General features: G+C 57.3%; 2 protein-coding genes across 2 annotated transcripts in view; one reads left to right on the top strand and one right to left on the bottom strand.

The window, feature by feature from the left end:
- NR6A1 (nuclear receptor subfamily 6 group A member 1) overlaps nucleotides 1–12,628 on the bottom strand; it is a 94,170-nt gene extending 81,542 nt beyond the window's left edge. Inside the window, 1 exon segment of the mRNA XM_050908166.1 lies at nucleotides 12,559–12,628. Coding sequence (XP_050764123.1) covers nucleotides 12,559–12,628 — 70 coding nt within the window.
- Nucleotides 12,629–13,538: 910 nt separating this feature from the next.
- Nucleotides 13,539–22,130, top strand: OLFML2A (olfactomedin like 2A). The gene is made up of 8 exons (XM_050908051.1): nucleotides 13,539–13,604; nucleotides 18,258–18,521; nucleotides 18,752–18,859; nucleotides 18,975–19,160; nucleotides 19,385–19,646; nucleotides 19,769–20,002; nucleotides 20,184–20,369; nucleotides 20,598–22,130. The coding sequence occupies exons 1-8, from the start codon at nucleotides 13,539–13,541 to the stop codon at nucleotides 21,197–21,199; spliced, it is 1,908 nt and encodes a 635-aa protein (XP_050764008.1). The 3' UTR covers nucleotides 21,200–22,130.
- The last annotated feature ends 5,582 nt before the right edge of the window (nucleotides 22,131–27,712 follow it).

Consider the following 27,712-nt stretch of genomic DNA (forward strand, 5'->3'; position numbering starts at 1 on the left):
CAGGCCACCTGAAAGTGTTTTGTGGCTCATGCTGATGACTGCAATAAATGACCTGTCCTTCAGAGGCAGAGGGATCAACCCAGAGTTTCCCATGCCTGCGGGATGCCCAGTGACCAGGACAGGCGCTTCCAGGCTGGGGCGATGCTGCAGCCAGAGCAGGCACTCTGCTTTGTGGCAGATATGACACAGCACTGTGCACCACAGCTCATCTGAGCTCCGCTCAGTCAGACCAGCACACCCCCTAAACTTCCCCCTGAAAACAGATGTAAAAGTGACTGGTGCACTGCAACTTTACAGTTACCTGGACCCAGACAGCAGTCGCAGCTTGCCATGACTATAATGCCTGCTATGGAATGTCAGTTCTATACCCTGTTAGAAATGTTTTCCTTCCATTATTGATTCAAGCATCTTGCTCATGAAATTCCGTGATCTACAGCCTTCCAGTCTCATTGAGTACTTCCCATTCAGCCCTGCCAGTACCAGTATCTTGGGTTTTGTTGGCATGAAACGCTTACATTAAGCATTTGGCCTCCCAGGGATGGGGATTACATACAGGCAAGAATCAAGGGAAATTTGATTCTCTCTCCCCACCTACCTCTCTGCCTACTGTCTACCATGTTTACAAACCGTATTAGCTCCTGCTGTTTGCAATTCCAGAAACACTTCCCTTTCTCTTTGGGGCTCATTCCAGCCACGTCTGTCTACTGCTATAATCTCATTTTGCAGGGCACCACATCTCTTATTAGCTTTTAATTGTGGTAACACACATCTAAGCATCTCAAAAAGCACATCAGAAACTGTTTGACAGCTAGACAATATTCTTCAGGATAGAAGCATCATTCCTAACATTTAGATATTTGTCTCCACTTGTACTAGAAAGTTACCTTAAATACAGGAAAAATACTTGCCTTTTTAAAGAAGGAAGCTCCTATTCTTCTCAATGGGAAAATAATTTTGGAATTTAGTACACACTTGCTCTGAAAAGCAATCTGAAATTTTAATTCTAGTTTAATCAACTTTATATAATAATATATAATAATTATATATTATATATATAAAATATATATAATAATATCAACTTTATATAAATAATACAGGAGTTCATGTTTTGCTGGTTTCCATGAAAGGGCAGCGTACAATTTTGCTTTTTTTAATCTCAGGTTTTAAGACATATGATTACAAGTTTTATAATTCTAAAATAATTGTTACATACATTGCTAAGGGAAATCTACTTATATTCTTCCTTTTGAAGCTGAGTAATCTACTAGGTGAGCAAACAAAAATGCTTAAAGATCAGCATTTTCTACTTTTTTCAAAACCAGGGTAAACATTCAGTAGCTGTGATTTACCATTCAATTTTTTTATGCAGCCCCAAAAATGCATCTTAAAGGAATTAGCTCATCAGTAAATCATCTCTCAGTGTACTGACAGCTGGAGATGTAAAGCGTATCAGTATCTCCCCTGCTGTACATCCCTACAACTTGTTCACCCTCCACTTCAGGAAAGTAAGACTCCGCTCGTGAGCAGACTGCCATCCCCTGGGTGCAGCCCCTGCCCATCCCTCCCTGGACAGTCTGCACTGGCACTCTTCAGCCATCTCCCCCAGCTCTGCCCCGACACCCAAAGCCCCGCCAGGCCAGCACACCCACGGCAGCCACCCTTCAGCTGCTACCCAACAGCAAACAGGTGAGCATGCGCTCACCACAAGAGATCACAGCCAGGCCCAAAGCTGGAGTGTACACACTTCATCAGTGAGCCACTTAAAAACAAATCATCACTGAAGCCTAGCAGCTACTGCTTGTGATAAGGTGCTTGCGCTCTCTCCTGAAAGCCTCGACGTGCTAAAGCACAAAACAAGCACTACAGAAAGCCGGTGATTTCAATGGGCAACAAATCAAATCAAAAGAAGTCAGGCAACATTTCATTTGAGGGGCATTTCAGGCTGATGCTAGTCTTGTGTGTGGGTGAGGGAAGAGATTCAGTACTTCATTGTATCTGCTGGAGATCCACGTGAGCCTTCCAGCTACCTGACCTGTAGCATGCTCATCTGCAAAGCCTCTCAGCACAGGGAGAGTGCACTTCAGCTTATGAGTCACAACAAATATTAACATGCTTTTAAAGTTGTAGCTTAATTTTTAATCCCTGTGATAAGAAACATCAAGGGCTTGTATTCCTGTTGCTCTGCAGGTGGATGTTGCAGCATCCATACAGCACAGCAATCCTTGGGAAGGCATCCCTCAATGCTACCATTAGGACTGCTCCCTCTCTACAAGGCCATTCTTTGAGGCTTCAGACCAGCCAGCCAAGGCAGGACAAGACACAGGCAAGGCTGTTAACTACTATACATACATCCTCAAGAATATATCGTCATACTTTGTTTCTTGACAGTATTCTCAGCTTTAAACAAGGAACAGAACAAGTAGCTGCAGACAACTGGCATAGTTTCAGTTCAGACATCTCCACTGAATTAATAAAAAAGTAAAAAAATCCATGAAACAAAGTGGCAGATAAGCGCCCAGCAGCTCTGCCAGCTTCCAGCAGTGATTTAGCCTCCCCTCACTTACTCTGCTCCTGCAGCGCTTGCCAAGCTTGCACCACGAGGTGGACGACTCCCGCACTCCCTTGGCAAGGCTCCGCAGGGCAGAAGTCCACCACAGCCCACATTTGTTCTGATATTATTTCTCTGGCAACTGTCTCAACACTTGACATCTTCATACTTACAAACCAGAGACTCCTGAGTTCTTGCCTCATATGTTAATTAGAAATTAATCACACTAAAAAATCAGAATAAGAACCACCTAGGCACTCCCTGCTGTTCATCACCGTCACGTTTCACAGATGGCCATGTTCTGCTTGGCCAGCGGTGTGGGGTAAGGCTTGTCATTTGAGCACGAGCCTACTGCACCCCCACCCCAACCACAAACCGTGTCCAAGCCTGAGAACATCTTACTCTACTAAAGAAAAAAATAATCCCAGTGTGACCTGCTCTTTAGTGGACTGGACAAGATGAGAATGGCTCTAGCACTGCCCTGGTGCTCTGGAGAGGGCCAAGCTGCACAAGGCTAGCCTGGGAACACCTGGAGCTTCCAGCACACTTAAGTCGGCTCCGCTCCAGATTTCACCTAAGCTTAGTTTGTCCAAACTCTCCATTTTTAAGCTATGGATACTTAAGTGGACACAAACCTCCTAGATACAGGAGAAAGATAGGTATATACATTATAGCTTACCCCTAGCAGTTTATCATTTTATGAGCTACAGGGTGTTATCCTCCTTACTGACAAATAGGACAACTTGTTCTTATAAAAGTTTCAAAATTCCTAATAATCAAGGCTCTACCCAAAAAGCAATAGCTCAAAAAGAGTCTGAGAAAGAGGGTTTCAACATCATTTTGGACCAGACTAGTGCTGAACTAAGAAAAAAACCTCAAAGATACCACCAGCTCCATAAGAAAGCTGCAGAGCTGGAATAGCACCCTTTCAGAGCAACAGCCCACAGTAATGATACTCTCTTGACAGTAGAGCTGAAGCTGTTTAAATTCATACACTTAGAGAACTACGTGTAACTCTGTACCTTCACTGACTATTAAAAAAGGGAGTTTGTTTTTAAAAACAGATATTAATGAGAAATCCAGCTGGATATTTAAGTAGGGTAAGCCATTACAGTAAGTTTCTAAAAGAAAAAATTGAATTTCCAAGCACTTAGATGTGAGCATACAGTTTTATTCTCTGGTTATTTCTACATATAGCCCATTTTACTTTTTTTTTTTTTTTGAGAGAGAGAGATTACTTGCAACCATCCCACATGGCCATTTTGTGCCTCAACTGCATTCTGATTATTTCTGATCTTCAGTGTTCATCCAAGGCTGCCATGAAACATTTTTCCAAACAGCACAGTACACTTGTACCTAATCTCTTTTGCCACGGAGAAAAGTCATAAATTTATTTCAAGACAGCTTTAGATTCAAGGTCATTTCAAAGCTTTTAATTACTAACCAGGATTTGGGGATTTTGTCCTCAGCATTTAAGAGCAGCTGGCAATCTTATTGATTATTAACTGTTACACACATGCATTGCAGACAAACCATTTTTAATACTTGAGGCAACTGTAGCAGGGCTTGCTGGCTCACCTCTGGCGCGTGCCAGCTACATCCACACACTCTAAGACTTGGTATGCCCAATAAACCACCCTAGCATGTTATTTAAAGATGCGTATTAAACACCGGGGTTTGACAAACTCAAAAAACCAGAAGTCAAGTATTTCTGATGCAGCGTTTCTCAAGTTTTAAGGGTTAGAAATGCTCCTTCTCAGCACATACAGGATACACTGGAACATTTACTGTTATTCCTACGGTGTTTTACAGAAGACAGCTATATGCCAGGAAAATGCACTTAATGTTTGACACAAGTCGCTACAGCGCTGACTCATCTTGCCCATGAAGACAGCACAGAGGAGGCTGGCCGTTCCCCCCAGCCCCAAGGGCAGTGCCTGCTGAGGTAGGCTGCCCGTGGTTAAAGCCAGGCTGGGGCTCCCACTCAGCCATCCCCAGGCCCTGGGGACCCCGAGAAGCCTCTGCCCCTCCGCCCACCCTCCGGCCATGGCCCGAGGAGCAGCAGCCGCCAGCCCGGCTCTCCCAGCCGGAGGCAAAGCCCCACGTGGGAGCGGGTGCACAAAAGGCTCTTGCCACGGAGGCTTTTGGCCTCCCACCACCAGGGAAAAACTGGCACTTTCTGAGTATATTTGTAAAGGAGTAAAGTGCTAGACTTTTTGAAGTTAAAACATTTGTTTCAAGTTTCTGTAGCTATTGAAATAGAAAAGGAAAACAGACATAGCACTCGAGCCATGCAGCCAAATCTGCATCAACCCCCCCACTAAACGCCCATTAAAGCGGAGAGCGGCACCAGAACCAGCACCCAGAAACACCTCCGCGAGCCAGCAGCCGACCCAGGGTTAGCACTGCCTCTGCAATTACCCACAGCTACCCGAGCCACACTTAGATCAGGCATCAGCAGAGCAACACTAAGCCAGAGCTCATTAGGGCCATTAGCTCAATGCCTCTTATTTCCTATGAGGCATGCAAGAAATGTTTTCCTGGTGAAGGAATTCTAGCAATCTACTTGCCAATTATTTTGCCATAAATATTATACCATTTCTTATGTAACAGCTATTGCAGAGGTTTCCATAGAAAGAACTAAGTTATAAACAATTCTCTTCTTCCAATTTATAGCATCTTACTAGAAAATAAGAATTCAAATAACCCCTATCCACTTGCTATAGTAAAATATCCTACAGATGTTGACAACTACTGTTTACTTATTATTGGGCAACCTATTTATCTATTTTTTTTTAACATAAGTTAAAGACAGAAAAAGAGGACAAGCATCCAGAGGTGCATTTCTTCCCCAGTATCAGTTTGCAATACAAGCTATTTCAAACTTAAGTTGTTTCATGAATAAAGTGCAAAATTTTAAAATTCTGATCCTCTAGATAAAAACATCATGCTGCTGTACTTGCCACTTACGGAACACAAAGGTTTGGGAACAGGAGACAAAACCTTCACCTATCAGTTTGTCCTGGTTTTGGCTGGGATAGAGTTAATTTTCTTCCCAGTAGCTGGTATAGTGCTGTGTTTCAGATTTAGTATGAGAATAATGTTGATAACACACTGATGGTTTTAGTTGTTGCTAAGTAGTGTTTATACTAAGTCAAGGATTTTTCAGCTTCTCATGCCCAGCCAGCAAGAAGGCTGGAGGGGCACAAGAAGCTGGGAGGGGACACAGCCGGGACAGCTGACCCCAACTGGCCAAAGGGGTATTCCATACCATATGACATCATGCCCAGTATATAAACTGGGGGGAGTTAGCTGGGAGGGGTGGACCGCGGCTCGGGATCTAACTGGGCATCGGTCAGCAACTGCTGAGCAACTGCATTGTGCATCACTTGTTTTGTATATTCTAATTCTTGTAGTAGTATTATTGTAATTTTATTATAATTATTTTCTTTCCTTTCTGTCCTATTAAACTGTCTTTATCTTAACCCATGAGTTTTTGAGTTTTTTTCAATTCTCACCCCCATCCCACTGGGTGTGGGGAGTGAGCGAGTGGCTGCATGGTGCTGAGTTGCCGACTGGGGTTAAACCACAACAGCTACAGAAAGGTAAAGAAAAAAATCTCAAAACAAAACATAGCTCAACATCACTAGAAACAAAATCTTTAGTTCAAGCTTAAGTTGTCTATACAACATTAAACTGTTTTCTTCACAGATTGTCTTTTACAAAAGACTGAATCCTTTGTAACAAGGGTATAAGTTACTACTTGTGAATAAGCACGAACACAACACTTTTTCTCTGTCAACATGAAGGAACATCTTTGGTAGGGCCAGCAATCCCCGTTTCCCACATTGTGTGATTGATTATGCTCTACCCCTTAGAAGAGTTGATTGGTTTCCTGGTGCCAGGAAAATGATTGATGAATATTTCAAGCCATGGGCCTCTCTTCCTGCTGGGTGTCCTTTTCACATGTCTCCAATGGGCCTGGGGATTTTTTTCAAGACTAGGAAGTGTCATTTTTATGGATATCATCCTGTGATAGGGACAGTTCGCTGAGCAGAGGCCCTATGTAAATCAAAGTGACATACTGAAGGTCAACTCAAGTGTTAAGGTGACAGACCCATACAGCACGTATCAGGTAAGCAGGAAAATAGAAGTCAGCAAAGAAAAGCTTCAGAAAGCCAGGAGGCACTGAGTAACTACACTATTAGCTTGGTACTGCGAAGTGGTAGTAGCAAGCTATTACACAACACCGGCACTGAATGCATGTTTCCTCGGTTTTCTTCCATTTTGTGAAGCACTGCAACAGGCCCATCAGAGACTCATTCTGGTGGGAGCTTGGGTTTCTTCTCTTTAGACACACACATGCACTTTCAAGAAAAAACAAACTTTAGAGCACAGAATAGCGTTCTGGCTGGCAAGCACTAACTAAGAATTTCTAATGAGGCGGCAATGATGAGGCTAAGCTATGAATTCCCAGTTTGCATGCTGGATCAGTGTCATCAACATAAACCCACCACAGAGTTTTACAAATCTTCAAAGCCATCTCCAAGCACCTTGTAGTTAGCACAGACTTTTCATTTAACGTCAGACAATGTAATTAATAAAATACCAGTTAGTGTTTATGAGTGTTCAAGAAAGTCGATTAATCTGACACCACAAAAAAGTTACCCAAATCAGTGTTTCATCACAAGACTGCAAGCTGCAAGAGGGGATCACAAAACCACAGAGCTCTACCACGACTGCTATAATTTCAACTAGTTCATACAATACTACCAGGAAAAGCTCTTCCTGCTACCAGTTCTAGCTTTGCTGCTGTGAAGAAAAGACTCAAGCCTTCATGACCATTATACAGGTGCTTTAAGCAAATATGCCGGTGTGCTGACAAACTGGTATGGAACTGCAGTGGCAAAGTATAGCTCAGCTGTACCAGCCAGGGAGAAAGCACCCTTCCCAGCCCCTGCCAAAGAATACCACCTTGACATAGCCTGCTTGGAAGAAGCTGGATGCTTCTGTGTCTGTGTTCAGAATTAATCTCCCCCCCAAAATACCTCTGGTGTATATAAGCACACAGAAACTCTCTCAACAAATCTCGATACTCCCATGAGTAAGGTATAGTCATATGCAGAGATCAAAACCAAGTTCTTTTAGTACCCAAACCGCTCAGTCAACACGGGCTGAGCAAAGCAACCCCAGCCCCTGCTAAACTGACACCCAACTCTGACTCTGGAAAAAGCCTACCTTAAAAATCAAGCCCTGAGTTTATGTTCCACTGCAAAATAAGCCAAGATCTCAGCTGGACTGTTACCCACCTTAAACCAAAGCCCCAGTAACTGAGAATGCCATATTACATTAAGTTATTTGCAGGTAAGAATAATCACTGCTTGCGATCACAGAAAGGGCATTTCTTTACAGCTGTTGATAGAACAGGCACAGGATATAGAGTCTCCTGGCAAAAGCATACACAAGACATCTGAAGTAACAATATACTTAGGAATAACTCTTTGTAAGTATTCCCAAACAAGATAAAAAAGTGAAGTTACAGCTGTGAGACTGAAGGAAGAGATTTTTGGAGGACGAGCGGGTGTTTGGCAGAACTTTCAGACCAGAAGTTCTTTTCAAATTTTTTTACTACAACCACAACAGCCATCATTTAATGACTTGGCTTCAGGATCTGAGGGCTCCAAAACAATTCCCACAGATAAACCCTGTGCTTCTCAGTAGTGCCAGAGTCAGCATCAACTAAGTAGAATAAACCCTAACATTTATAGGGGCATCATGCTCATTTACAGTTTCAGAAAGAGTACACCCGCTAACTGGTTAGTTAATAGTACAGAGAATCCACCATGCTGACCTGAGCACAACGTACACCTTTAGAAATATGTACCACCACTGCAATTCATATCTCCTGCTGGAATAGCTGATGGGGTTTTATATGACAAGAGAATTTTGAGATTTAGTCCCAAGGGCTTCACAATTCCAGATTATATTTCCATGAAAAATATTTAAGGTTTCCATCAAGTTTAAGCTGAGAGATATTTCCAGACAAGGACATCACAGCAGTTTGCCATCAGCCTGGCATCAGAACCTTGGCAAATTTGATGCACCCACAAAGGGAAAAAAGGCTTAAAAAATTAATCCTTCACACTGGCCAGACATTTCTCTAAGTTTAAATTTCACCACCTATACAAGCCTACAACTGGGATGATTAGGCAATGGAAGGTAGACATGTAACTTATGCTCTCTGAAGAACGCGGGGTCCACCCTTTGTAAATAAAACCTCCTTATCGAGGAGCTGGAGTAGAATTCAGGTACTCCAGACATATACTGCTTTCAAGATAAGTTATTGGTAATCATTTACCAATAAAGAACTTCACTGAAGCTAGCCTATTGGTGGTGTATTTCCTCCTTCTAACAAAACCTGTACAGAATCATTTTTATCAACATATAAATCTGGAAGTCTTCTAATTAGGTAATTAGAACTGTGATAATTAAGACTAAAGCTAAACCTCGAAGGGTCCTCTTGTCCCCCAACTTCCCTTTCTCAATTAACTCTGCAAAGTGATAACCACTCTGGCTTGAAAGCTAAAAAAAGGAAAGGATCAAAAGGCTAGTTTAATACAGCTGGAGGGAAATAATACATTTCAGCTCACCAGCAACCATCTGATGAAACCCTGGGCCAATTCTTTATGTAAATGACTGAATTAGAATTACCAGATTACACTGCTGAAGGCTTTATTTAAATAGGCAGTTTATCAACAGGATAAACTGTGCTCTCATTCTCAGAGAATGCTAGTGTAAATGCATTCATTCAAAGCTACCACCATGTAAGAGTTGAACAGTAGTTTAATAAACCGCTTGCACGTTACCCCCCACCAAAAAAAGATACCACAAATGACTTGCCAGAGACAGGACAGAAAGATGACTGTTGCTTCCCAAAAATCAAGAAATAGTCTCCCAGACAGAAAAGTTCCCCTCATTTTCCATAATACAGTATCTTTATACTGTTGCATAGCAAAGCAGGGAAAAAAATCCTGTTGTTGCAGTGTCACATCACACACTGCATCTGCTGAACATACATTGCCAGTCCTGTTTTTAGTACAAAAAGGCATGCATAAACCCATTTTCCTGATTAATGATCTACAGAAGCCATCAATACCAAATTCCAACTTTACACCGAGAGGTATTTTTCCATCTTACCATCAAATCAAACAAAGGAATTAAGTTCTTCCTAAATTACAAGTCTTTTATTTCCCATCAGACCCAAGCTCAGAATTCTCTCATTTATTAGTGTCTATTATTATTTACAAAAGCAAGAGCCATCCGCATTCAACAAGCCAATACTGAGTCAAAATAACACTGTAGCTTCTTGTTTATTCAGACATTTGACTTTAGCAGCATTGCCATTTGACAACTCAATTTGTTTTTCTTCCTAAATCTTCAAAGAAATGTTTATAGCAAGTAAACTAAGACCTAACTATATCAATGAAATAGTCTTTGTTAAGCAGAGGCTTATCTCATCAGATGCAAAGCAATCAAGCATAAAGAACCACTAAAAATGTCAGTGTGTGCCAGTAAAGTTTGAGAGCGCTGTAGAAAAGGGAAGGGATGCAAGCAATGGGATTTTTCTTTGAAAACCTTACATTCTTTGTGCTCTTACAACTTTCCTCTTCTCTCTGGTATGAAGTTCATCCATATTAGTAATCTACCTATCTGAAACTCTGATAATTTTAAGGGAACACAAAATTCAAGTAGTTTCCTGGTACTTAAATCTGTCTTCCAAGACCATACTACACAACAGAGTGTCCAAAGTTACCTTAATTCTAGATAACCTGCTTTATTGCTATTTTAGTTAAAACAAAATAATTAAAACTGTGTAAAAGCCATCATGTTTCATTCACAGAGGAAAAAGATGCCAACTGAAGCTACAGGAGAACAGAACCAGAAAACTGGTCTTAAATGGGACCCTGTTGAGAAATAATTACTAGTAGTGCAGGAAAAATGAATGCCGTAATGAAATGATTTAAAAAAAGAATTAATTTTACTCATTGCCATTGATTTGCTCAATGACAAAATATGTTACTTACGTGAAGGGGATGTACTCAAATTGGTAAGGGAAAACCATCATCTTATATTCTAAGAATGTCAAATGCCCCCTCAAATAAAGAGGCTGCAATTGCCTGTAATGGCTGAAATGAAATCATGTAACTGCATTTCAAAGTTATTCTGAGGCTTCTTTCACTGAAGACACCAATAAACTTGCAGCAGTTTACTCGGGGTTAACACAGAAGCCACATGCAGAGCCTAAGTTCATTAATGATTTTAACACCGCCACCAAGAATATAATCCTACTTTTTATATATATATATATCTCCTGTGTATCTACATATATGTCATACAATTTTAACTGTTTTCATAACGAGTGAAGATGCTGTACCTCAAGATATCAGAAGTGCTATGAATCTTCCTTAAAAAGAGGAAACGTTAAGAGTCTTCATTTGCCATTACCATCTGCAGATATTTTATAAGCCAACAAAGTAACAAGCCAATCTTTTCTGCTCCTCCCCCGGCTGCTGTAGGCTTCAGAAAGACTGAAGGTCAAGCAATGTCTCAACACCGTGCCAGTATTTCACATTTTTGAAGGCAAAGTAGTAAAGGGCTGTTACATCATCCATTCAAAAGACTAACCGCAGCCACAGGTACAACGTCTACCACATGAAATAGCTATGCAAGACGCGCAAATAACTCTTAGAACTAATCTGATGACTCAAAAGGGATTCCCCCAAAATCCCACATTTCTGGGGGAAAAATAGTAAATGCAGACAAAGTATTAATATTGTTGCATTACTAAGGACACCAAAGCAACGGACCCTTCCCAAATTAAGTCAGGAAGTATTAAGGATGAAAAGTATCTTTCATCCAATTGGACATCTAATTAAGAGAGGAATAAAGTGTTTCTAGGAGCCTCACAAAGGGACACAATTCAAAATTACATTTCAGGGTAATTATAAAAATACCCATTTCTGTGATTGCCAGCACTGCGTATGTTTTGGTAATGCCTGTATCTAGCAAATGCCAGTGATGCCGCCTGATAAGAAGCCTCTTTTGTCTGAGCAAACCCTTTGTAGGAAAGAGTACCTTAAGATGGTAAAATGCAATTGTAACCCATAAAAATTGGCAGGGACATTCAAGTGCAGATGCGGTATCTGCATACTGGAAGTGTAAAAGCGTCCCAAATGGCGCCTATAAACACCACACGCAGCCCGGCCAGAAAGCAGCAGCGTACGCGCGGATCACACAAACACGTTGTGCGGGCAAGGCACCCAGGTGCCAGCGGGCGAGCACTGGCAGCCCGCAGCGAGCCCGCGCCGCTCGACGCCGAGCAGAGCCGCGCCGAGGCACACGCGTGGAGCGCTGACACGCAGCGAAGCGGCGAGAGCGGCAGAAGGGCGAGGGCGGGCGGCCCCGCGCCCGGCACGAAGCGGACCCAGGCTTTCGGCGGCTTCGGAAGTCGCGACGAAAAAAAAAAAAACCTATACTTTTTGGGGGAAAGAAAGTAAATTGGCAGGAAACACCTCGATTTCAGAAGGGCACTCGTTACAAGCAGAGCAGAACCCCCCGCGTGTCCCACGCCCGTCCCGCAGCGCGGAACCCCGCCGCTCTCCGCGAAGGCGGCGGCGGCGGGCTCAGCCGCACGTCCCGCCGAACCGCGGCCCGAGCGGCGGGGACCCTGACAGCGGGGAGCCGCGGCGGGCAGGGCGGGCAGCACGCGCTGGCCGGCGCGGCCCTTTGTTGTGCCCCACGGCCGCGGAAAGTTGCGGCCGCCGGGAGCCCCCCGCCCCGCCGCCGCACCCGGTGGGGCGGCAGGCGGAGCCCCCGGTACCTCCGGCACCGCGTCCCGGTGCGTTACCGGCCCGGCAAGGCCCCGCGCCACACGGCCCCGCCACCCCCCCCCCCCCGCCCCGGCCCTGAGGGGCGGCCCGCGGCCGGGCCGGACCCCGCGCTCTACTCACCGTTGCGGGGCGGCCCCTTGGCGGCGGCGGCGCGGGGCTCCGGGAGCTCTGCTGGCGGCTCCAGCTCCATGGCGGCGCCGGGGCCGCGCCGGGCCGGGCCGGGCCGCGGCGGGTCTCACGGGCCCCGGCGGCCGCGCTGCCCCATGGCCGCTCCGGGCGCTGCTGACAGCCAGAGCCGCCGCTGCGGGCGCCGCGCTCGGGCCGGGCCGGGCCGCCCCGCCCTCCCGCGGGGCACGACGGGAAGCGTAGTCCTCCCGCGCCGCCCGGATGTACCCGCGGGGGCCGCCACGCCCCCGTCAGGCTCCGCCCCCCGCTCCCGGTCGGCCCCGCCCCCGGCCGCGCTGTCCCGTGTCCCCGCCGGTCCCTGCGCCCCGCCGGCACCGCCCCGGGGGGCTCCGCGCCGCGGCCCGCCCCTAGAGCGGGGGCCGCCCCCGGGTCCCCCCCCCGGCTCGCCCGGGCCGGTGCACCGGGACCGGCGGGGCGCTAGGGGGCACCCGCCGCCCGAGCCCGGAGCGCTGCCCGCGGCACGGGGCGGCCCCAGCGCGGAACGGGCACCGGGCAGCCCGGGAGAAGGGAAACCGGGCAGCCCCGAGGAGGGTCCGGTCGGGGCGGCCCGGGGCACCCGCCTCGACAGAGGAGGGGATCGGCCAGCCCGGGAACGGGGCACCGGGCAGCCCGGGGAGGGAGCGGGCAGCCCCGGCACTGGGCAGCCTGGGGTACCGAACAGCCCTGTCCGGGCCAGCAGCCAGCCCCGGTGCAGGAAAAGCCCGGACGGCCCCGGGGCGGGCACCGGCCAGCTCCGCCCGGGCGGCACCGCACCGCCCCCGCCGCCGCGGCGCCGCTCCTGGGGCCGGTGCCGCCGGCGGGCCGGGCCGGGGCGGGGCGGGCCGGGCAGGCGGGCGGCGGGCGGCTCCTCCCCGCCGCCGGGCCGGGCCGGGCGGAGCGGGCGCTCGGTGCGGGCGCTCGGCGCCGCTCTCGCCATGCGGGTGCTGCTGCTCCCGGCGCTGCTGCTCCCGGCGCTGGCCGCGGCGCGCGGCGCCGCCACGGTAAGCACCGGCCGGACCGGGACCGGCACCGGGACTGGGTTCGGGGCCGGGATCGGGGCCGGGGGTGCGCCCACCCGCCGTGCCCTCGCGGGTGCCCGGGAGCAGGCGGGGGCAGCCCCCCCCCTCTCTGCGGGGCCGGTGGTACCGGGCGGTGCCGGTCCGGGGACCCCGGCGGCGGCAGCGGTGGCTGCTGTGCCCGGGCGGGCTCCGGGAGGGGTCCCAAGGCGGAGCCGGTGGGGGCGCAGCCCGGCGGTACCCGCTTCCCCCCCCCCCCGCCGCCTGCAGCCGCACCGACACGGGCAGCGAGAGGAGCGGGCGGCGGTGCCCGAGCACCCCGGCATCCCCGCCGCCCCCGGGCTGGCACCGGCACCGCAACCTGCGCCGGGGACCGAGGACCGTGTCCCTGGACCGGGGCTCCCCGCTCTGACGGGCAGAGACGGTGTTTTCCTGCAGGAACGGATCTCGGGGCAGCGATGCCCCGGCGAGCTCCGCTCGGCCAGCGGCCCTGCTCAGGAGCTGGCTGGGCCCCCCGGGAGCAGCGGGGCGGGGGGAGCCTGCACAGCCCCCCTGGGCCGAGCCCGGGCCGCCCCCCCGGGTCCGGAGCGTGGGATGTTCCCAGGGAAAGGCTGGTGCGGTTTTGGTGCTGGTGCTCCCTTCGCTGCGGGGGTTTCGGCGGAGGGAATGTTTCGGGCTGCGAGCGTGCTTGGTGGGTTGGAAGGTGCCCAAACCCCGGTGCTGCGGTGATGAGCTCTGCAATTAGCGTCTCCGTGCCAGAAAGAACAGCCCGGACAAGACTTTCCCCATGGAGATGAGAGGAGCGCGGGAGCGGGACACGGCAGCGTGTGGGAGCTGGCCTCTCGCGTGGATGCAAGAGCCCTGGGTTCCAGCCCTCCCCACGGCTGCTCTCCCGTGGGGTCAGTGTCCGCAGCCGGGCCAGCCCAGGCGGGGCCAGAGCCGGGACATCGGGACCCAGCCCAGAGGGAAGGTGGTGGGAGCAGCCCCCGGGGAGGCAGGGTGCTGATGCCAGGATCACCAAAGCGTTAAAAAAGCCAAGATTTTCTGAGTTGTTTGGTGGAACAAGATGAAAACACAGTTGTTCTTGGCAACGGTTGGCGTGGGAGTGGTGTCTGGGGGAGCCCCGCTCTGGCGTTCCCGGCAGGGTTTTGGGGGTGATGCTGTCTGAAGGACTCTGGGATCCGCAGCCCACGGACCCGCGCAGTGCTGTCACCTCCTCCATCCCTCCCTCCGCGCAGGTGCTGCCCGTGTTTTTTCAGTTCTTGCTGTTTGGATGAGATCCCGTTGGCGGGCATTCATGTGCCACACAAGCGCTTCACATGGTCGTGTCCCCACGACCGACACGGGACGCCAGAGCAGCGCCAGTGCCCGGGGCCTGGCCACTGTCAGCCACGGCCCAGCTCTGCCAGCACCGCTCTGCCTCGGCTCCCTGTGCTGCAGAACGTGTTTAACGTGTTGTGCCAAGCCTGGGAGGAGGAGGAAGAGGAGGGTGATATGATTTACCTCCCATGACGGGGACATGCCTTCCAGCAGCTGTGTGAGAGGCGCGCAGCATGGCAGCGTGCTTATCAACACAGCGTGTTTTCCTCCGAGACAAGTCCTCTGGCAGCAATCAAAGGACGGCTTAAAAGCTGGTCAAGGTTCATTGTCAAAGGTCCCGCTTTCTCCAAATAATGGCACAAACTCAGTGCTCGCATGGACGCTCTCGCAAGAGGTCCCAGAAACTAGGCAGCGCTGGGAAAATTACCCAGCTCGTAAAACTGGGAGTGAGGAAACCCTCAGCAAAGTGCCAGGATGCTCTCCCACGCCAGCCATGGGTGCGCAGCCCCACCGCCGAGCTGGGACCCAGCTCCGGAGGAGCAGCAGCACCCGCCTGCCTGCACCCTGGGCCGGGGTCTGCAGCGAGCGGAGGGATTCAGGGAAAGAACCATCCGGAGACCCCGCGGGGCTGCAGCAGCCCCCACGAAGGTTTCTTAGGGAGCCGTCAGATTCCCACCCTGAGCAGCCAGTGCAGCGTGCCGGCCTTCGGCAGGGGCTGCCTCGTGCCCCCGCGTCCTGACCCACCCGCACGCTGTTGTGGAGAGGGTCCCGTGTGCGCCGGGGGGTGCGGGCTGTCCCCCACGGGGTTGGGGCACAGCCAGGCGCAGGCTGATGGAGGATGCCCGGCCGATGCACCGAAGCAGGGTGACCCTCGCAGAATGGACTGCGTGGGGGCCTTTTTTTTTAAGACTTCCTTGTTTATAGCCTTTTCTGTATAAATAGAACATACGGTTCCTGTTTAAGGAAGCCGTTTAAAAGGCAGAACGAGGTGTAATATTACTACCCCGCGTGAAGGCAAGCGCCTGCCCCGGCTGTTGTGCAGCAAGGCGCACGCAGCACCCGGGAAGGGGAACCCGGTCTCTCCCTGGCCCCCAGCTCCCGTTCGCACCTCGACCCGAGGTGAGCGGATTTTTCTGTTGCTGCGCGGCCGCGAGACAAAAGCGGCTGCTGGGCCCCTGGGCCGCTGGCTGCCCGCCCGGCCGGCTGCCTGCCCGCGAGGCTGCACCCTGCCTCGGCCTGGGACGCAGGAGGGAAACGGCTTGAACCGGGCGGTCTCTGGGGAAGAGGTTGCCCCTTCGTGCCGCGGGGGAGCCTCCATTTGCCGGGCCCCCCCCGCCCCGTACGCTGTGCAGTGTAAACAGCCGCTGATAGGGCTGCTCCGGGCGCATTTGCTGCGCACAGCTCCAGCCCACTCGTGCCCCACCTCAGCGGGACGCGCAGGGCCTCCGCGCCGGCCGTGCCTCCCGCCGCAGCGGTGCCAAGGGCGGTGGGAGGGAACGCGCAGCCCGCGGCCGCCTGCTCCCACGGGAACGAGCTTCCAGCACAGGCAAGCTGCAGCCCTTCCCTGCGGAAGGTGCTGACGGCGGGCGGGATTGCAGCATGTCCCCGGGTGTCGGGCTGTGTCGCGGCGGTGGTAGCTTCACCGGTGGTTGGTGCTTGGGGTGTTGGCGGGAATGGGGGGACCCCGGCTGGGAACTCAAGCGGGGCTCCCATGGGACACACCAGGACCTCGTGCAGGGTTCCCACAGGGACGTGTGTGCAAACCAGGACCTCGTGCAGGGCTCCCACGGGGATGCATGTGCACACTGAGACCTTGTGCAGCGCCGTGCACATGGAGGGACAGAGCTTGTGGCAAGGACAGCAGCCCAGCTCGGGGGCCGGGGAGCTGCCCGGGTGTGTGCCGAGGGGCCGGCAGCTCGTGGCCGGGCTGTGAATCGTCCTGCCTGTTTGCACAAGCGCCGGCATTGCCATGGGGAGGTCAGGGGGCCCCAGGGAGGCATGAGAGCCCGGAGAGGTGGTGTTTGGGGAGGGGGTCCTGCTCCCTGCCTCGCTGCTCCCTGCCGAGAGCTTGATTAGATCCTGTTCAATTTACAGCCCTCTGAGCCGCCTGGTGTTCTCCTCCCAGCCAGCCGGACCTTCGCTTCCCTTTGAAAGAGAGAGGCTTTTTTGAAATGCAAAATGCAGGCGGTTTTGCTGCTGCTTTAGGAAGGGAAGCCCCCGGCCCCGGCTGTGGGGCTGTGGGGAGCTGGGGGTCCCTGCCGGGCGGGCAGTGCGCAGGGAAAGCCGCTGCCCGGGTGCCACCAGCGCGTCAGCCCCGTTGGGTGCAGGAAGGATGGTGCCTGCGCGGCCATGGGTGCTGCCCGCAGGCAGGACATCGGCCCTGTGGGCCTCTGCCCTTTCCCACGCCGCGCTGTGCTCCGGGGGAGGATGGGAGAGCCGGAGCTAAACTCCTTTCCCAGCTCTGCCACCGTTCTGTTTCCCAGGGTGAGTCAGAGTCCCTGCGGGCAGAGCCCTCTCCCTCCGGGGTCACCGCGCTGCCTCTCCCCTTTTCCCACCCTCCCGGGTGCTTGGAGCAGGCGCACCCCTGCATGGGGCACCCAGTGCAGCCCGGTCATGCTCCCCGCCGGCCCAGACGTCCCCCACGGGTGCACAGCCGGTGGCACGGGATGAGAGGGACCCAGCTCCGTGTCCTGCCGGGCAGGCTGAGCCGCAGCCTTGTTCCTGAGTGCAGCGGGGGGAGAACAGTTCCTTATCTGCAGAAACCAGCCGAAAAGCACCCTGGGCTCCGTAGCGTGAGTCAGGGCCATGTCTGGAAACAAGGGAGTCCTTGAGTGTGTGCCTCGGGCCATTGCGGGAGTCTGGAGGGGCCGAGCTCGCCCCGAGGTGGCTGCGTGTCACCATGAACAACGGACCCTGTGTGGGCTCGGGGCTGTGGGCGTGGGGGGGACAGAGGCGCTTCTGGGTCTGCTCGCCACCGTTCCTGCTCACTCGGGTCTTGCTGGAGGCTGGGAAACAGCTACAGAAATGGGACCAAAGTACCTGGGGCACAAAACGCTCCGGTGGCCGCGGGGACGAGCGGCTGCCTGGGTTTTGTCACTGTCACCCAGGTGCAGGGCGGTGGGACAGGGTGCTCGGGGCTAGACGATGTCCCATGCTCGTTGGGGTGTGGCCAGGAGCCCCAGGGGCGGTGGGAGACCTCTGGGCATGTGGCAGAGAGGGAGTTGGCCGTGATGGCTTGCTGGGGTTGGCAGGGCTCTGCGGGATGCCCGGGCGGGACCCTGGGCTCGCCGGCCGCCCCACCGCTGCGTGTCCCCGCAGGCGCTGGGCGAGGCGGACCAGGTCCGGATGACCTCGGAGGGCTCCGACTGCCGCTGCAAGTGCATCCTGCGGCCGCTCAGCAAGGATGCCTGCAGCCGCGTCAGGAGTGGCAGCATGCGGGTGGAAGACTTCTACACGGTGGAGACGGTGAGCTCGGGGGCCGACTGCAAATGCTCCTGCACCGCCCCCCCCTCCTCGCTCAACCCCTGCGAGAATGAGTGGAAGATGGAGAAGCTGAAGAAGCAGGCGCCCGAGCTCTTCAAGGTATCTGCAGGTGTGGCGGGACTGTGGGCTGGGGGCCAGAGACCCCCTCCCCGCGTGCGGGAGCCCACGCTCCCCATCCCTGCCCCGGCAGGCCCACAGAGCAACGGAGCAGTGTGGTTCCTGCGCTCCGGCCGTGAGCAGGGATGGGGACATGGGGGGCATCCACAGCGGCTGCACAGCCCTGTCCCGTGCCCCATGCCCCGTGCCCCAGCCCTGCTCTCCCTCTGCAGCTGCAGTCCATGGTGGACCTGCTGGAGGGAACACTCTACAGCATGGACCTGATGAAGGTGCACTCCTACATCAGCAAGGTGGTGGCCCAGATGAACACGCTGGAGGAGGTGAGTGAGCTCCGGCAGGCACCGTCCCCGCAGCATGCGCCGTCTGGCTGCTCGGGACCGTCTGGGGGTGCCGTGGGCTCCCCGAGCGGGGCTCCACACCTCTCCTCTCCTCCAGACCATCAAGACAAACCTGAGCAGGGAGAACGACTTCATGAAGGAGAGCGTCCTGCACCTCACCGACCAGATGAGACGCTACGAGAACTACTCCGACATCATGATCAGCATCAAGAAGGAGATCTCCAACCTGGGCTACCAGCTGCTGCAGAAGGATGCTGCCGCCGTCCCCGAGAGCAAGGCCCAGGTACCCCCCGCGCACCCAGCCCCTCGCAGGCATGGCTGGTGCCACTGGGCTGCTTCTGCCGCGGGGCAGAGCCGAGCTCCCCTGGGCTTGCGGCGGGTGCTGACAGCTCCCGTGAGTGCATCAGTGTGCACCGCGCCGGCGGCCGAGGGCTGGTGCCTGTGCCCACTGCCCGGCACGGTGGCAGGAGGGGAGGGGAGGGGGTCTGACTGGGCTGTGCCCCCCAGGACACGGCGGGCGGCCGAGAGAAGGAGACGGGACGGCACCCCAGCACCCGCAAGGCACTGGGGGACCGAGCGGCTCCCCGAGCACCCAAGGAGAAGCAGCTGAAGCCCGAGAAGCCCAAAAAGGATAATGCAAAGGCCAGGGGGGGGTCGCAGCCTACGCCTAAACCCAAGCCGTCGGCACACCAGCAAACCGTGGTCCGGGGCATCACTTACTACAAGGCCGGGCAGGCGGGTGCGGCGGAGGGGCCAGCTGGCAGCCGCGGTGAGTCCCCGGGACGGGGCAGGGGTGCGGGGGGCACCCTGCTGCCGTGGTGCTGCTCGGCAGGGCGGAGGGCCGGGGGCTGCCCCGCCAACGCACCGACCCCCCGGCTCACCTCCCTGCAGAGAGCCCCGCGAGGGGGGCGGCTGCGCCAGAGCGGCAGGAAGAGAGGGGCCCCCCGCCGCCCCCAGCTGAGGGGACCCTGGCCCAAGCCGTCATGCGGGCAGAGACCACCGTGCCCAGCACCACGGCTGCGCCCAGCACCGCCCTGGCCCCCCGCACCACCGCCCGCAGCCCCCCCGCCACCGTCCTTGGGCAGGGGGCTGACAGCACCGGGGGCCCTGAAACGCCAAACAGAGGTGGGTGAGCGGGGGTGCTGGGAGGGGGCACCCGCCTCGGTGGTCCCGGCACCCATGGCCAGGCTGGGCCAGCAATAGCCCTGCCACAGCGAAGGGCTTCCCGGCCCCAGCAGAGGCGGGCTGCCTGGGGCAGGGGTAAGCTTTCCTCCTTCTCCTCCTCCTCCTCCTCCTCGGTACCCAGTGAAGGAGGTGGAGTGCGAAGGCACCATCGAGTCGGTGGAGCCCCCCACGGAACACCACAGCTACGGGCGCAACGAGGGGGCCTGGATGAAGGACCCGGTGGCCAAGGATGACCGCATCTACGTCACCAACTACTACTACGGCAACAGCCTGGTGGAGTTCAGGAGCCTCGACAACTTCAAGCAGGGTGAGGGCTGGCAGCCGAGCAGGGGCAGGGGCCCCGGCTCCTCCTGGGTGGGTGCCCAGTGCCGTGCAACACTGGCTGTGCCGGGCCCTGGGGTCGTGGGCAGCTGATGGGGACCTGTGCTGGGAGCACCCATGGGGCAGCGATGGGCTGCCGCCGGCACGCTCGGGCCATCGTGCATGGGACCGCAGTGCTGCAAGGGGTCCCAATGCCTCTCCCACCCGCTCGCAGGCCGCTGGAGCAATCTCTACAAGCTGCCCTACAACTGGATCGGCACTGGGCACGTGGTGTACCGGGGGGCCTTTTACTACAACCGCGCCTTCACCAAGAACATCATCAAGTACGACCTGAAGGAGCGGTACGTGGCGGGCTGGGCGCTGCTCCACGACGTGGTGTACGAGGACACAACGCCCTGGAAGTGGAGGGGCCACTCGGACATCGACTTTGCTGTGGATGAGAGCGGGCTCTGGGTCATCTACCCCTCCGTGGACTACGACTACTCGCAGCAGGAGGTGATCGTCCTGAGCCGACTTGACCCCGGGGACCTCTCGGTGCGCAAGGAGACCACCTGGAAGACGGGGCTGAAGCGCAACACCTACGGGAACTGCTTCATCATCTGCGGCATCCTCTACGCCGTGGACACCTACAGCCAGAAGGAAGGGCACATCTCCTACGCCTTTGACACGCATACGGACACGGAGGCAGAGCTCCGGCTGCCCTTCCTCAACCAGTACGCCTTCACCACGCAGGTCGACTACAACCCCAAGGAGAAGGTGCTCTACGCCTGGGACAACGGCCATCAGATGACATACAGGCTCCGTTTTGTGGTCTGAGCGCCCGGCCGGGTCCCAGCCGCACCCCTGCGCCCACCCTCCACCGTGCCTGGCCGGGGCGCCCCGTCGCAGCCCGGCCCCGGCACCCCAGCTGGGCCAGGGCTGTGGCGAGAGCCCGGCTTCCACCCCACAGCCCTCCCCACTCGCCGTGCCCCAGTCACCTGCACCACGCCTGCTGCATCGCGGGGCAGGGGGTGCAGGTAAGCGCAGCCCCCAGCAGACACCCCCACGACAACGTGGCCTCTGGGGCCATGGGGCTGCCCCACAGCCGGCAGCTTGCCCGGTATTGCCTTCCCGGGGATGCAGGAGAGGACCCCAGCCCCGCATCCCTGCGGCACCGGGAGGCAGCCGGGTCTGCGCCGCCGGCGACACGGCAGCACCTGCCCCGCGCCACCGCACTGAGCACCCACCCGCGCTGCACCCAGCCTAAGCACCGCTCCCCGCGCACCCCGCTGGACCCCGCGTGACCGCGTGCTTACCGTAACCGCCGGCTGCCAGCGGTGCGAGTGCCTTAACAGCCTGGTGCCGGCTGCCTGGGCGCCGTGCCCTCGCCTGCCCCGAGCTGCCGCAGGGCGGGCAGGGCCCCCTCGCTGCCGGGGCAGGAGGAGCAGCTGCCCATTGCTATTTTAGGAGACGCGATTAAGATGCTTTTGCTTTTGCCGCTCATTAGCTTATTATTTAAATGCATTCACCGGAGCCGCGCAGAGTCCCCTCTCCTGGCAGCAGGCGCAGAGCAGCCTGCCTGCAGTGCCGGGGTGCCCTGCCTGCACACCTGCCTGCACCCAGCACCGGGCAGGGAGGAGGTGCGCACAGCCGGGGAGCCCACGGCCCTCCTGCTCTCCGCCTAAGGCAGGGCGAGGGGCCAGGAGCGCTTGGCTTGGTTTTGGTCATTTTAGATGTGAACAGTATTAAAAAAATAACACATGTGAAACCGGGCTGCGTGGGCTGTTGTTTCTCCCGAAGCCGGGCAGGGAGGAGCGGGCAAGGCGGGCGCTCGCCGTCCCCGTCCCGTGGCCAGGCGTGCCCAGGGGTTGCTGGCACACGTGGCTGCTGTTCATTGCACATCTGGCTGGTGCAGCTCCAAGCAGCTCTCCCCACACCGAGCCTGGGGAGGGCACCCCACATCCCCCCTGGCAGCACCCAGCACGGTGCCACGGCCGTGCCCGCGGGCCCCGGGCTGCAGCAGCAGCCGGGAGCTGAGCCCCGCTGCTGGGGAGAGCGGGAAAGGGAGAGGAGAGCAGCTGAGCGTGGGCACGGCGGGAGCAGCTGCCCTGACTCTGCTGCAAAATTTGGCAAGCGTGGAGCTGCTGGGGGGCCCCGAGGGGTGAGAGCAGCCCCCGCAGCCCAGCTCCTTCCTGCTCCTGTCTGTATGTGCCAGGGCAGCCACCCCTTGGCACCGGCGAGCCCTACACACCGGCCGGGTGTCCCGTCGGACTGTGGCCGGGCTCCTTGTGCCACAGAGCCGTCACTGGGCAGCTGAGCCTGCTGTCCCAGGATGCCGGCACGGCTGAAATGTTTCCTACTGCAAAGACCTGAAGCCGGGGCCGGGCACGGGGCAGCCTGGCATCCCCTTCCCTGGCCGCACGCTGCACCCAGGCCCAGGTCCTGCTCTGGCTCATGAAGGCACCGACCATCCCTGCCCCTGCCTGTGCCTCGGCCCCAAAACCTCCCGCACCGGTGGTGCGGTGCATCCCTTGCTCAGCTGCAAGTCCCCGCCACGAGAAAGGAGCTGGCTGACTTTTTCCCCCCGGCTGGGTCCCTGCTAGGCTTTTATCTAGTGATCCCCAGCAAATCCCTGTCCAAACAATACGGATTTCTGACATTTTTTTGCGGTAAAGTAAACTCCCAGCACATCTCTAATTCCAGGGCTTTGTTGTTCTTCGGCGGGGGCTGCCGTGGCTCTGCGCTGCCTCGCTGTGCCGGGCTGGCTGCAGGATGCCCCTCTGCTCCCCTCGGGAAGAAAACACGGGGAAGGGAGTAATTAAACCCACGTGGCTGGAGAGCCGCGTCACCTAATTGCAGCCGTGGGGCCTCCTGCAAAGGCGCCCCTCTGAGAGCACGCCCCTCGCTGCCGCTAACACCCTGATAACGAGAAGCTTTAATTATGCCCACATGACAGACATTTCATGAAATACGTTCTCCCCCCGACGGCTGCCTGGCCTTGCCCCCGAAACCTCCAGCCACGTGCACCGGCTCGGCTGGGCTTTGCAGCCCCGTCCTGCCGCAGCCTGGGGGCAGCTGGGGAGGGGGCGATGTGGGGCGATGCGGGGCGATGGGGGGTGATGCAGGGTGGCGAGCCAGCAGCAGTGTGCAGCCTCACGAGGGTTTCTCGGCAGCGCGGGGCCGTGCAGCAGCAGCACAGGCTGTAAAAGCACCGGCACCGTAAAAGCTGGGGTGCAGGCACTGTGAGGGCAGCCCCCGACATGCGGGGCTCTGCCTTACGTGCTCAGCGCCAGCAGCAGCCTCCTCCAGCTCCCCACCGGCAAAACACCAGCAGCGAGCAAAAACAAAGGGGCTTTTGTTTCCCGGTGGGGTTATCGTGTTGGGTCCTTGGAGCTTCCCAGACCCCCCACCGTTCCACACCTTTTTCTCAATCTAAAGTCACCCTGGTCCCCTTTCTCTGCTATTATATGTCAGGGAATCACACCCCAGGTCAGGTCCGTGGAAAAGCCCCTGAGTGCCTGCTCCGATGCTCCTCGCCTGTGGCCCGACTGGCCCATGCCCATGGCAGCGCTGCTGCCAGCAGCCGGACTCCGGGATGCACGGAAACCTCCCTCGCTCCTGCTGCTGCCCGCAGGGACGTGTGTCAGATGTGAGTGTGGCGGGGGAGCATCAGCCCCAGCAGCCCTTCACTAGCTGGTCCTTGTCCTGGTGCTGGTCCTGCTCCCTGGCCGTGGTCCTGGTCTGCGGTCCCTGATGCCTGGTCCCGGTCTCTGGTCCCAGATTCTGCTCCTGGTCCTGGTCCCAGGTCCTGGTCCCAGGCAGGACAAGGCAGGCTGGGGAGGATGGGTGTCCCCGAGCAGGACACGGTAGGGACGTGTGGGTGGGGGCAGGATGGGCTCCCGCCACGCCGGGCACTGCTGACTTCCAGACATTCCTCCTGTGCGTGGCCGGCACCACCTCGGCTCATAACATGATTAAAAGATTAAAATCTCTCCGTTCAGCAGCAAGCAGCAAATGAAGCTTGAGACAGGGATGCCGAGGGGCTGCAGTGCCCGAGGGCCCCGTGATGGCAACGTGGCCCCTGGGGACGGGCGGCCGAGGCCACCCGGGCAGGTGGCTGCTGGCGCCGCAGCCCTCCCTCCAAAAACACCCTCCCGCGGGCACGGCTGGCCCCTCGGTGAAGCCAGGCAGCGAAGCCCTAATTCCCTCCCTGCCTCCTTCTCAGTTACTGGCCGGGGTTGGTTGGTTGTGGTGGTTTTTCCTCATTCCTGGCCCCGCTGACCAGGCTGGCTGTCCCGCTCGCCCTGCCACTGAGCTGGCCCCACCAGCACCATGCCATGGTGCCGGCACAGCGCAGAGCCGTCTTGGGGCCGCAGGTGAGCCCCGGGGGGTGGCCAGCCTTTGGGCAGGCAGGATGCACCAGCCCTGCTCCAGGTGACATCCCGGCCGGAGCCTGTCCCTGGCCGGAGCCTGTTGGCATCCACCGAGGGTGCACCAAAAACCTCGGTCCTTGTTCCACCCTGGGTGCCAGGAGTCTCAGCTGGTGCAGCCAAACCACCCCCGGCTGCAGTTTGCTCCCACGGGAGGGCTCTGTGCCCACCCTCTCCCCGGGGCACAAGACGATCCGATAACTCGCCCACAGCCACCCAGCCCTTCCCTGGCCACAGAGAGCCGAGAGCTGCCTGCTCGGGGGCTGCAGGGCTGGGACCGGCAGCGCTCGGAGCATCTGAGAGGGGAATTGGGCCCTTCCCTCCATTCTTATCTCCGTCCGGGGGCCGCTGACCCGGGGAACGAGGCGATGTCCATCCGGCAGCAGGTGGAAGCGAGTCCTGGGGCTGTGCCCACATTGCAAACACGCTTCAAAGCCGGAGCCAGCAGCATCGAGCGTCACAGGGATCTATTTTTATTGCCCTCCCTGACCCTTCCCTCTGCGTCGTCCCTGCTGCCGGCAGGCCTGGGCGCAGCCCTGGCAGCGCAGCAGCGCAGGGAGGGGAGGCATTTCCCGCTGTGCCTCTCCCTCCTGCTCCCTGGGGACATGCCCTGGCTCCCCGGCACAGCGGCAGCACAGCAGGACGGTGCTGGCACCGCTCTGCCCACATGTTCTGCCAGGGCATCCCTGCCCTCCGCGTCCCTGAGCTGTGGTTTGCAGGGCAGCACCTTGCTGGGATGGGCACGTTCCTGCTGAGACCCACCAGCTCATTGCACCCGGGGCCAGCAGGGAGCTGGGGAGGACACGGATGGCGAGGCTCCCCCGGAAAGCGTGCGGGTGCCCAGCATCAGACCTGCTCAAGTGCTTCCCCTTGGCCGGGGCTGTGCTGGCAGCGGGGAGCTGTTTCTCTTGTAACCGTGATGAAGCTGCGGCTGGAAGCGTGGCGGGGGCTCAGGATGGGAGTGTTGACCAACCCAAACAACGCTGGTCGGGCGAGCAGCAGGCGCTGCCGGCTCCGCGTGCACCTTCCCAGCACCCTGGGGCTGCCAGGGGCTGTCAGAAATGGTGCGGCGGGGAAGCCGAGGCATGAGCCCATCCCTGGACCGGGGGGCCTCTGCATCCCTGCGTGTCCCCCGTCTCTGGGCTGGGACAGGCACAAAGGGCACAGCCCAGCACAGACCCGCTGCTCCCAGCATGAACCTGCTGCTCCCAGCAGGGACCCGCTGCAGGAGAGGAGGAGGGTGGAAGGGGCAGAGCACCGGGCGCAGAGGCAGCACCCACCTGCCCCCACCGCCTCCCTTCTCTGGGCCATATAGGGCACCATCCTGCTCTGCACCGAAAATAGAGCTGATCGTTCCCAGGGCCGGGAAAAGATTTACGGGGGGCTGCGACTGAGTCATTGCCTGGGGAGGCAGCGCAGCCTGGCAGGGAGCGTGGCCTCGTGCCCAGCGGCCCTGCCTTCACCCGGCTGGGACCTGCCTCGTGGGGCTGGGGGTGACCCCGCTGCCGCTCCGCCTGGATCCCTCCTGGCACAGCCGCCCGGGCACAGCCAGGCTCCGGGACCAGGGGCTCGGCAGGGGGGCTATGCCTAGGACACGGTGCCCAGCCATGCCAGCAGCCTCTCGGCAGAGCCTGGTGGTCCCTATGTCCTCCCCGGGGAGCAGGAGGCTCAGTGCCAGCGCCACAGCCCTCGTGCTGTGCCCCCATCCCATCGGCTGCCCATGCTGGGACGTGTTTGGTGGGAGAATATTGGTGCTGCCGGGGGCCCTGGTCGGTCTCCGGAGAGCCGCAGGGCGATGCGGGGCTGCGGGGCGATGCGAGGCCGTGGGTGCCAAGGCTGCCGACCTCGAGCGGCAGTGCGAAAGGGCTGGGCGGCGGGAGGTGGCAGCGGCCGGAGGGAAGGGAGGGGAGCTGCAGGCCTTGGCGGTGCCGCTGCTGACTCACTCACCAGTGGAAAAAGAAATCTGTTCCCAGGCTCGCCACCGCCACCTCCAAACCACCCCAGCCCCCCTGGCACAGCATGGCACGGCAGCCCCTCCGGGCGGTGAGGTGCACCCTGCAAACACCCCTTCCTGGCAGCACCCCACGGCACAGCACGGGGGGAAGGAGAGGGCTGCTCGTGGGCTGCTCTCATGGCCGGGCTCTGCTCACCCCTACACAGGGGCTTCCTCCATCACCCTGCAGATGCGCAGGCAGGCTGGCAGGGAGCCAGGAGCCCCGGCACGCAGTGGCCCCATCTCCTGGGAGCCCAAGGGCCACCTTTGTCTGGGAGCCCCCAGGACGGCGGGAGCAAGGCCCCGCGGGGCAGCGCCTGTGTCCAGACACTGCTCGTATTCATGGGAGCAGCGGGACCGGGGCGGCGCGGGGACAAGTCCTCCCCCAGCCCGGCCAACAAAACGGGCATTCAGGGCAGGGAGCGGGCAGCTGCCCCGGGCAGACCTGGGCCGCCTGCGTGGCCGGCAGGACGCGGCATTTCCCCGCCGGGCCGGGCGCTCACAACGCGGGGCTTGTTGTCAGCCAGATGGGCCAGACACGCTGCTCGCACGCAGCCATGCGGGGCTGCCTCTCCCCCGGCACACGGAGGGGAGCGGGTGGCACAGCGCGGCCGAGGGCACCTGGATGTGCCCAGGGTGGTTGCTCCCAAGCTCCCTGCCCGTCCTGCCCACATGCAGCTCCCTGCCTGCCCTGCCCTGCCCAGCACCTTGCGTGTCCCACCATGTGCTGCTCCCTGCACACCCCGCTGCATGTGGAAACCAGGGTCAGCTCTTGGTGTTAGCGCTCAGGGGAGCAGCTAAGGAGCCGCCCCAGAGGAAGGAGGTGACAGGAGCAATGCCAGGAGCATTAGAAGAGCTGAGGTTTGTGTCCATCGCAGCAAACACCAGCCGAGGGAGGTGGAGCCCGGGCTTTCCCACCCAGACCTT

This window comes from Gymnogyps californianus, chromosome 18 (assembly GCF_018139145.2).
Source record: "Gymnogyps californianus isolate 813 chromosome 18, ASM1813914v2, whole genome shotgun sequence".
Classification (NCBI taxonomy): Eukaryota; Metazoa; Chordata; class Aves; order Accipitriformes; family Cathartidae; genus Gymnogyps; species Gymnogyps californianus.

Excerpts from the sequence above, each read along its gene's own strand:
- OLFML2A (XM_050908051.1), top strand. The coding sequence starts at position 13,539 with ATGCGGGTGCTGCTGCTCCCGGCGCTGCTGCTCCCGGCGCTGGCCGCG. Across the intron at positions 13,605-18,257 it reads CGGCGCGCGGCGCCGCCACG|GCGCTGGGCGAGGCGGACCA; the intron begins GTAAGCACCGGC and ends GTGTCCCCGCAG. Across the intron at positions 20,003-20,183 it reads CCCTGAAACGCCAAACAGAG|TGAAGGAGGTGGAGTGCGAA; the intron begins GTGGGTGAGCGG and ends CTCGGTACCCAG.